This window comes from Neolamprologus brichardi, chromosome 1, assembly GCF_056152115.1.
Source record: "Neolamprologus brichardi isolate AB-2024 chromosome 1, ASM5615211v1, whole genome shotgun sequence".
Taxonomy (NCBI): Eukaryota; Metazoa; Chordata; class Actinopteri; order Cichliformes; family Cichlidae; genus Neolamprologus; species Neolamprologus brichardi.
This window is the reverse complement of record NC_142104.1, coordinates 14,433,329-14,443,867: the sequence shown is the minus strand read 5'-3', so window position 1 is coordinate 14,443,867 and position 10,539 is coordinate 14,433,329. Positions and strand designations below refer to the sequence as shown.

Below are 10,539 nucleotides of genomic sequence, written 5' to 3'. Positions count from 1 at the left end.
TCAAATTACAACGAGACCAAAAAAAAACGTGTGATCAGTGTCAAAGACATCTCAGCCCTGTTGCTGTAAGCTTAACCACCGGCTTTTGACCTCTGTCAGTCAAACAGAAACAAAAACAAATAAAAAAGTGTCAACTGTGACTTTTCAGCAGGTAAAGCTGTAGGGTGGTGAGCCCCTAATTGAAGAAAATATCTGTAGAAAGCAAATCTAAGACTGTAGCATTAAGATCCAAGCAGAAGCAGCAGTGATGGAAAGTTTTAGGAACCCATGTGAACACAGGATGAGTGGTCACACAGTGCCCTCTGTTGTTCCCAGGAGGGCATTGCTGTTGAAACCAGACGCCAACAGGTAAGTGAAAGTAGACTGTTGAACAGATCTGTTTCCCATCCTTTCCCACTCTTTTTCCTTTTTAATGACTGCGTAATCAGAGAAGATTTTGCTTTTTTTTCTTTCTTGCTTAGTCTTTCACACTTTTTTACCAGAAGAGATTTTGCTGCACTAAAGGTGAGTGTCGATTTTAGAGAAAGATGTGGTATTGTGAGTGCTCTGCAGTTGGGTAGTGTCGCTTTGACTTACACTTTTAACACAGAAATTTCAAAAACAAACAAACAAAAAAACCTACATGCATGCTGTTTTTAATTTTGCAAATGGTTAGCACTATCGTCTAACAGGACAAAAGTCCTGGGCTCAAATCCGGGGTTGTGTAGCCTTGCTTTGTATAGTCTGCATGTTCTCCCTGCCCATAATTGTGAAAGTGGACTTGTGTGGTTGTCTCTAGGTTTTCGCTCTGCGAGAATTTGGACAAGCAGGTTGTACTCTGCTACCCCTATGATAAATTAGATAAGCTTCAACACTGAATTAGAGCACAGCAGTAAAGAATAATTAAATAAATAAAATAAAACGAAATAAATACAAATAAAAAAGATTACACGAATAGCAAAACAAGCTTTTTTTATGTGTTTCTGTAAAACTGTGGATCTGGAAGCAAGTTACGGTTTAAAAAAAGTCACGTGACTGTCTTTTTTTCTATGTATATATATATAACTTATTGAATTTGGTAGCTTTTTGTGAGATTGGAAGACAAGATCGCTTTAGAGTTAATACAGCAAAAAATGGGGGCAGTTTCAAAAAATTCAAAATTAAACCGGGTATGTTTGGGTGGCATTTTTTTCATATTATATTTTTATTTGAATTATTTAATTATTGCCTCCTACCCATGCATAATCCTATTAAAATCTCTTCTAAACAGTATATAGCTGCAAGTTGTGCACACATCCTGTGCTCAACCACAACACTAAATCCGTGAACAGCCAAGCGTGTCCTTCTGGCTGAGACATAAAATCACGCCCTCCGGTCCAGATGGTGGCGGCAAATCTTTTAGTGTGGTATACGGTCCACGAGAAATAACAAACATTTGTTAACAGGAATTGTCTGCACGACGTATTGCTTTCACTATTGACTGCAGGTTTTGTTTCGAGGTTAGGAACTCCTTTTTTTCGTGCAACTTTGGGTAACGGTGAATGTTTACAAGCAACAACTATGTCAAGGGTCTTAACTGGAGCTAAAAGCTAGCGAGTGGCACAAAAATACCGAGTTTAGGGTTCCTAAGGTAAGTGGCTAGTTGTAGCCCTTGTCATTACTTCGCTTGACTCGGGCAGAGGTGGTCAGTCAGTCGCTATTTTTTATGGGTCTACGTCGTAGTTAGGCGGCAGTTCAGTTATTGCATTGCTTGTTTTAGTTGATCCGTACGTCAACGTTATTGCATTATATAAAGGGCGGAATAGTGACATGGCTTCGGTGTGACAAGTGGCGCATAACTACAATACGGAATTGTGTAAACCCACGTAAATACGTTTGTGATTTGTTAGAAACTAGATTTTTATGCCTGTTTACTAGCGAGCAAGTCTTGTTAGCAAGCGCGCCCTCTTATCTGGTTGACCTGCAGCACATCTTGGGCGTTGCGCTGTTACTGCACCGTTAAACTTTGTTTTTCAAATGTTTGCTGTGCCGTTTGCACATGAATGGTTTTCTTAAAACCCAAATTCATAAATGGTAGAGTTTCCCGTTAAAAAGGTACTTAGACGACCAGTTCCAGGACACTTGTCTCCGTGACAACAGCTTTTCCGCATATTTGTGAATTCACTACGCATGTCAAGAATAACCTGCGAATATCGCGTTTAGTGCCAAAATCGTCCAAGGCGAAAGTACGGCCTACTAAGTATGCCGATTGAGCAACATCGCCTTACTTTACTTTTTTTTTTTTTTAAATCAGGCATAAAGCTACTGCGGCTACCGGTTTATCCACCCTGGCGCCTACAACGGACCTTCAAGTCACCCAAATAAAGGAAATAAGCCCCGATTAATGTCAGATCGCTGGTATTCCTGTGTCCCAATGAACTCCAGGGAAAGCTTTCCACAAGGAGGAATACATCAAATATTACAGCAATGAAAGGTAATCAAAACTTTTATGAACGAGAACTCTGAGTTACATTTTAGAAAGTCGTTGAGACAGCCAGATGTTTTTATATGAACACAAATTTACTCAAAATGACAGTAGAAAAATGACCACGTGATTTTTTTTATTTTTTTTTTTCAGGTGCACCTGGAAAAACAAGAAAAAAGGAACCTAAAAAGAAGTCTCCAGAGAAAGACACCTCAGACGTGGTTTCGTCTCCCAGCACAGATGATTCAAGTGCTGTGCCAGGCGGCGGCAAGTGCAGCGACTGCGGCCTTGTCTTTTCAATAGAGGCTAGTACTCCAAAAAAAAGGGAGAAAATGAGGCTTGCACAAGAAGCCTGCTTGACCTCCACACCAGTCCACAGCACCACCTTTGATGTCCCGTCAACCATTTCAGGCTCCCCTCCTGAAGGGGAGCTACAATACACTGAGTTCATCACTCAGATAAAGGTATGGTGTAAAAGTGAAATTTATATATTTTTGTAATCCCACATAGCTTCAGTGAATTCAGTTTCCTTTTGTTATGTTCTGTTTTAGACAACAGCGGTAGATTCACAGTCAAAACCTCAACGTAAGCGTAAGAGACCGGTTAAACAAAGACAGACAAAGACGCAAACGCAGACCGATGGTAAAACCGATGATCCTCCAGTCAAGTGCCGGCGTGGTAGGAAGCCAAAAAGAGAGACTGGGAATTTAAATAAAGAGAAATCATCCTCCCGCTCTAGGCCAAGATTTGAACTCCAGAAGGTTGAAGCAGAAAGTCAAGGTAGTGTATTGTTCAATAGTGATGCCACATTTTTTTACATTTGTTTTTTATTTTGCACAGTCTGTCTTGCATGTCTTGTGCTTTTAATTGGCATGGAGAGCTCCAGGTGTGCTCTAATTCTGTCTCTTCTTAACTCCACAATAGATGACTCTATGATGTCTTCAGATCTTTCAATAGAACTGAGTCATCATGAAGAACAGCTGTCTACTTTGTCCTACCAGAAGGATGACATAAGTGATGAGGAGGACGAGGAAGAGCTCCCAAGTTTCCTGATGCGGACAGACGAAAGTAAGCGAGACCACAAGGATAACTGAAGTCTGTGACGGTACAGGACACTTTGAGTTGATTTGTTTATTTTTGTTTTGACTTTCAGAGCCCCCATCCATTACCGAAGGAGCATTTGTGTGGCACAAATATAGAAACTATCCATATTGGCCTGCATTGGTGAGTACATAATGGTGACATGTGATAAAATCACAATTTAGCAGGTTCTTGTTAATGTTTTCCTTTTTTCTTTTATTGAATCAATGCCTTAAATGCTTTTTTGATAAGTGCTGTCAGTCAGCCTACTATTGTATATCTTGAATTTACTAGATGATGAATCAAAAAAAGCGTTCACTGTTAAAATGACAATAATTGCCCATGAAAAATCATTGACTCACCTTTAGTTTTTTTTTCTTTGTTGTTTTGTTTGCTGTAGGTAAAAAGTGTGAACAGAAAGCACAAAAAAGCCAGTATCATCTTCATTGATGACTCAATCATTGAGAAAAAGAAAGGGTAGGATGTTTTCTCTTTTTTGCTTTGTTGTTTCTTGCTTGTGTCTTTAGGTGATACATACACTCACCAGCCACTTTACAAAATACACCTTGGTTGGACATGTAGGTCCACAATGTGGATCTCCCTTTACACCATACTCCAAAGGTCATTTGAGAACCGTGAACCCACTGTCATGTTCAAGAAAGTACTTTGAGATTATTTGAGCTTTGCGACATGGTGCTTTATCCTTCTGGAAGGGATAAAGGGATATACATGTGATGGACATGGTCAGTAACAATGCTCAAGTAGGCTGGGGCATTTAAACAATGCTAAAGTGGTACTAAGGGTCCTAAAATGTGGCAAGAAAATATCAATCCTCACTATTGCACCACCACCACTAACAGCCTGAGCCATTGAGACAAGGCAGGATGGATCCATGCTTTCATGTCATTTATGCCAAATTCTGATTCTACTATCTGAATAATGGTCAACAGACCAGGCACCATTTTTCCTATCTTCTATTTGTCCAGTTGGAAATGGACAATTTTTGGTGAGCCGTTGTGATTTGTAGCCTAGGTTTCCTGTTCTTAGCTGATAGTAGTGGCACCCACTGCTGCCTAGTAAATCCTAGCAATCATTGTGTGGGAAAGTCCAGTTTATAAGTCCAACTGGCAGCAACATCCATTTAAAGTAATTTAAATCACCTTTGTTCCCCATTCTAATACTCAGTCTGAATTTCAGCAGGTTGTCTTGGTCATGTCTACATGCCTAAATGCATCGGGTTATTGCCATGTGATTAGCTAATTAGATATTTGCATTAAGAATTTGAACTGTATCCAACAAAGTGGCTGATTAGTGTATGCACATTACTTAGTGTTATGTTACATTTATGTTATTTAAATAAACATTTCAGTTGGGTGTTTGTGTTTCTAAAGGTTTGCTGTGGCTCTAAAATGCTTGAAACCTTTTGACTGTGAAGAAGCTAATGAACTCGTGGTAAGAACTGCTCACAGAGTATGTTCTGATTTCTGAAAATGTTCTCTTGACACAACAGTAAACTGTTTTTGCTTTTGTTTGTTTTAAACAGCGTAGAGCCAAAGAAAGCTATGATGCTGCAATATCATGGTCCCTGGATCTCATAACAGACTACAGAATTCGGATTGGTGAGTTGCTTATGTAATGCCTCAGCAAGCAGAAACATTGTGTGTGATATGTTGTTTAAACAATATTAGGATGATATTACTGAATTAGCTGCTTTACTAATCATGTTTTATCTTTGTAGCATGTGGCTCATTTTCTGGCTCCTTCATACAGTACTTTGATCACGATATGAGTAAGTTTCATCCTTGACCTGGAATCACAAATTTCAATGAGGCTAGCACAGAATTTAAAAAGTTGAATACACCTACAGATTCGCTAGGCCCTGATGTTGCTCTTGACTGCTGGTCTTAATTGGTTTAGGTTATCCTGTGAGGAGGAGGTATCCAAAGGCAGCTTCAGAGAGACTAACCATCATCAGTGATTCAACAATGGAGGAGCCATGTGATGTTAAGGAGGACAGCTTTAGTGAACAGCAGAAGGACATAAGGTGTTCAAAGAGGTTGCTGCCAGATCGGACCCATGCTGCCCACAACCGCGCAAATGAGAAGCTCGTACATTTCATTGTCAAGCAACACATGGTCGACGCACACCTCCTGGTATGAATGACTCTGTTGCTTTTCTGCTGGTGTAATTCTTGTTCCATATCATTTAATCCAATATAGGTATACCAAGAAACTGTTCAGTGTGCATAGCAGTGACTTGGTCGATAGAGTTTTAGGGGGTGATTGTTTGTGTTCCTCAAAAAGCTACACTTCTGGTGTCACTTCACTAAAATTATGTAAATTTTGCAGCAGTGCTGAGTAATGAGTGCTGCTTTGATCTTTTAGGACAGCCCAAACTGAAACAGAAGCAGAAAGAAGAGTTTTTTACCAGCTGAAAATAATTTAATATTCTGAGTAATTTGGACTATTTGTTTTCCTTTATGCCACCAAAGTTTTATGAGATGAAAACTCATATTTGGTTTCTGTGGCTCAACTTAGGCTTGAAACTTTCCTGCTCAAATTATGTAACTTTTCAGCTTTTGAGTTATTGATTGCAACAGTGCCGGATCTAGTGCATCGCTAACCTGACCCCACTGTGGGCTACCCATTGTGGGCTGTGTGGGTACGCCAGTACTGGGGGTAGTGGGTTTGCCCATTTAAAAAGCCCATAAAGGGCCCCCAAAAGGTAAAACTGCTACCAGCCCTGTGTGGGAACACCCAACTGTGAGACCCACGTGAGAAATGTGTGGGTTTGCCCCAACCCACACAGCTTCACAGTTCACCCACTGCACAAGCACGTTTGTAGGCCACGGTTTTCATCTGTTTTTACAATACAGAATCACAATACGTATAAAGACTGGGTGAGGTTGAAACACCAATCAACAACAAGGGCTTTGAAATGCTGCAAGAGAAGAGCCCTGTTCTGCCCTACTAATGAAGTTACAATAGATCCAAACAAAAGCCTTTCAACTGTAATTCTTTGTGGAAACCTTTCACTATGAATGTAATATACTTGTCTTTGGAACAAAATATGCCTTGACTATGACTTCCTCTTTTAGCTGGTGTTACCATCTTGGAAGTTGAGAAAAAACACATGATGACCAGCTGACTTAAAACATGTAGCCACCTTTCATCTGAATTCCTTTTGTTGGTTTTTATGTGCAGAGATTTTTTTTTGTCTGTTTGTTTTTGTTTTAATAAATCTTGATTAGTTTTCACAGCATATACCAGCCCAAATGTGGATTTCAACAACTAAATCATAAACAACAGATTTGTTTTGTTTTTTATTTTAAACTTATTTCCAGTGTGTGGAAACAAATGCATGTCTCCTTTGGCCATAGCGTCACATTTGGAACAGTTACATAGGTCTGGAAATTAAAGATAGTCAAAGACTAGACATTTAAATTCAACTTGCCATCATTTATGTTCTTCTTAGTTCCTTGTTATAGTAATGGAAAGAAGGATCGGGATAGATTTGTATTAACACCTCTTTTTATTTCATTTATATAGTACAACACTAAGGTTATCATCAACAAATGCATATTATTTTTCTGTTATAAAGGTTCATTTTTTACCTTGATTGATGACATACCACTCATGATTATATGCTATTATTTGCTGATGCTTATAGCTGAAATGCCCTAGTTTGCCGTTAGGTAAACGCAAAGAGGTACTTATAAGTGAGTACCAATATTTTGTTTGCCCAAACTATTTATCAAGGCCAGGTATCCTATGCTTTTATACGTTTCTGAATTGCGAGCTCTGTTAGTATGACACCAGAGCAAAGTCTAAAGCAGTCTATCTGTTAAGACGTGGAGATTTATTTGAATAAAGTACGGGTGGTAGAGGCCACAACAAATGTAAGCTGACCTCGATTTTAGTATACTTACAAATTTAAGTTCACCCCAGTAATGTCCAATACTTTCAGGAGCTCAACCAGTTATGCAAAGAGTGTGCCAGAGCATGCAAAAATTAAACAAACATATGGATGAATATTGAAAGTGTTTGCATATGAATGCTATCATTTTTTTTCAGTTGCAGTTCTTTTTAAAATCTGACATCTGAGCTGTGCCACACTAAGATGTGATGGCATAAGAAACCATAATTGATTGAATAAATCTCTTCCCATTGTATCACACGTTTTCTTACAGGCTGTGATCCATGGACAGGAGAAGTCCAGGTGGCTTCGCTCCTTTTTAAGTGACAATCGTAGACGAGTGGTGAACATATACCTTGAAGATGACCATCAGCTTGACCAAGTCTACTGCTACCTAAATGAGCTCTATACAGCAGCTGTGGCCAACGCCCCCTGCGTAGCTGATGTGAAATCCATGGATCGTGTCCCTTTTGTCCTGGATGTGCTTCTTCCCGAGGTGAGCTAAAGCATGCATGAGTGCTCACAGGTTTTGTTTGCAATGTTTCCTGATATGCAGTTCAGTTTCTGTAGTCCAGGTGTTATGAGTTTGTTTTTGTGCAGGCCATTATTTATGCCATTGCTGGAGTGGACAACATTTCAGTAAAAACAGCAGAAGAAAAATACCTCAGAGGGCGGTGTATAAGTAACAGGTAAGACTTTCATATGTTAATTTTTTAAAAAAGAATGACTTCAAGGATAAATACTATTTTTTGTTGTTGTTGTTGTTTCAGAGAAAGGCAGCAGTTTGATTTAAAGATTGAGCAGCAAATGAGGAAGAAATCACATCCAAACACTTCCATTATTCTCTGACTGTCGGACTGAGTGTCAAGATGTGTGACATTTTGAGTGTTTCAAGTTTGGTTCATAGGTAATGCAGCCATAACCGGTGTGCCTTGCAATCAATCATTGTACTGTTTTTTTTGTTTTGTTTTTTTTTTGTATACTTGTAAAAAAGTGAATATCAAGCATATAATAAAACCTAAATTAAGGCCATGAAATGTAATCATGAAAGGCGGTTTTATCACCTAACTTTATTCTGCAAGTGGAAATGTACACGTGGCCAAATTGCTTCTCAAGCAGCTCAAGTATTAATGATCTGTCTGCATGTGCTTTTGTCAGAGTTTTACATAAAATAAAAAGTGTTATAAAACTTTTTGTTGAACTGTGAAGGTTCTCATACACACTAAAGGGACAGTCACACAGAGACCATAGAAAGGCAAAAAAAACCCTCTGCAATGGTGAAGAAAGTGGTGATAAACATTCTCCCACATCAAGGTGAGCAAATGAAGCAACCACCAATGAGAGAGAAGGATACCCCTGATTCACATATGATGGGGTGGAAAATGAATCGGAGGCAATCGGATCCTGGAGCGTTTATAATTTCCATGCCAGTAATTGACAGTTGCTCTATGGACACACCTCAATAAAAGGCCAAATGCCAACAGACTTCGTCACACCAGCAATAATAAACAGTTTGCTCTTGTGGGCCTTTTTCCAACCCAAACATTTAATTAGAAATAATTCTGTAACTAATTTTATATACTATTATTATTGTACTTACAGCAGTGTAAAGTCTGGGAAGAAAATTACATGATTTGCCAAAGTGAAAACAGCACAGACGGCACCTGCCAGAGACGGACATAAGATTTTCTTAGAATAAAAATGCTTCTGTGCTGGGCAAAGCAAATTCTCCATAATAACATTTGAAATGCTCTTTTTTTTTTCATTTTACCACCTATTGTTGCACAAAGCCAACTGGACCTTGTGTTATAATAATGTAATAATAAAATATTAGTACATGAGACTATAAACATTTTTTTCAGTTTCAATTTTAATTCTAATAAAGGTACTCAGCTTTAAACAGTTAAGTAGAACATGAGCAGAGATAAAAGAAGGAAACTTTGAAAAAAAAAAATAGCTCTATTTTCTGTTGCCTACATTGTAGAGGGTGAATTTGCCTCTAAACAGGAAAATGGATCAGGGAAAAAATGCAGCAGGTTTCACAATAAAAAAATGTACAGACCCAATATCTGATTTAAAAACACGAGGACTTCACGTAGGCTTTAAATAGACCGTTATCAAATACCACTGAGCAGTCCCTACCTTTAAATCTAATCTGTCTTCTTCCTCTCCTCTTCTGTCTGTCTTATATTTCTCCATATCTTAGTGAAGTTGGCCCTTTCTTTTCTATCCCTGTGAACTGCAGCAGCTGGACCTTTAGCTAGCAACATACTGTGCGACAAACTGCACACATACAGTTTGTGTATTTGCTGATGTTGAGCTGATAGAAACTTTGCATTTGAAATTAAGTGACGCTTAAAAATATTACTCCCTTTATGCTCCTTGTTCCTAGATGCCGAAGGGCCGCAGCAGCTACTTATTGGTACATGCAGTCATTAAATATCGATAAATTAAGACACCGGACCACTTTGCCTCGTTCATCTCTTTGTACCTGGTGAATAATACACAGGACTGGCTTTCATGTGTTACAGTTTAGGCTCAAATCAGTTTGATGTTTGAATGCTCGCAGTGACGTCAATAACTTCCCGCAAATCTGTGAAACTAAAAGTAACAGCCTGTTTTGAAAATGTAAGGAGTAGAAAACGTAGATAATTGCTTTAAAATGTAGGGAGTAAAAGTAAAAATGTGTCAGGACAAAAATACTCAAGTAAAGTACAGATACCCGAATAGTCTACCTATGTACAGTAACGAAGTATTTGTCCCTGCTGTCTTTTTGTCAGAGGCACCGTCTCAAATCACACCACCCCTTTTACTCTTGGTGGTATCCTTCCGTCACAAATCACAACTGACACTCGTCTCCACCCACTCCACCCTGACTTGATGCCAGCAGAATCATGTATCTTCACTACCTTTCCTTGGAGCTTAACTGTTATTATGGAGCTGTTGCTTTGCCTTTCTGCCCCGCATTGGAGCATTTTCACCACACGGCAGATGATCCGTGTGTTGACCCTTGAAGGCAGCAGCTAAAAATAGAAAAAGAAGAAGTTTAATATTGCAAAGTCATGACTTTCCGGTTTTAGTTTCTATTGTTCAAACAGAAG

General features: G+C 38.9%; 1 protein-coding gene across 4 annotated transcripts; it reads left to right on the top strand.

The window, feature by feature from the left end:
• Positions 1 to 401: 401 nt before the first annotated feature.
• Positions 402 to 8,630, top strand: si:dkey-127k13.1 (PWWP domain-containing DNA repair factor 3A). Of its 4 annotated transcripts, none has more exons than XM_006779922.3 (14): positions 402 to 504; positions 2,273 to 2,452; positions 2,597 to 2,907; positions 2,995 to 3,223; positions 3,368 to 3,511; positions 3,597 to 3,667; positions 3,924 to 4,000; positions 4,915 to 4,975; positions 5,067 to 5,142; positions 5,262 to 5,312; positions 5,441 to 5,676; positions 7,713 to 7,934; positions 8,039 to 8,127; positions 8,209 to 8,630. In XM_006779922.3, exons 2-14 carry the CDS (start codon positions 2,446 to 2,448, stop codon positions 8,285 to 8,287), a joined length of 1,653 nt encoding a protein of 550 aa, XP_006779985.2. In that variant the 5' UTR covers positions 402 to 504; positions 2,273 to 2,445; the 3' UTR covers positions 8,288 to 8,630. The 4 variants fall into 4 exon arrangements, with proteins under 4 accessions (XP_006779985.2, XP_006779984.2, XP_035762064.2 ...); XM_006779921.3 differs by lacking the exon at positions 402 to 504 and adding an exon at positions 1,368 to 1,478; XM_035906171.2 differs by lacking the exon at positions 402 to 504 and adding an exon at positions 1,375 to 1,609 and having other exon boundaries at positions 3,389 to 3,511.
• The last annotated feature ends 1,909 nt before the right edge of the window (positions 8,631 to 10,539 follow it).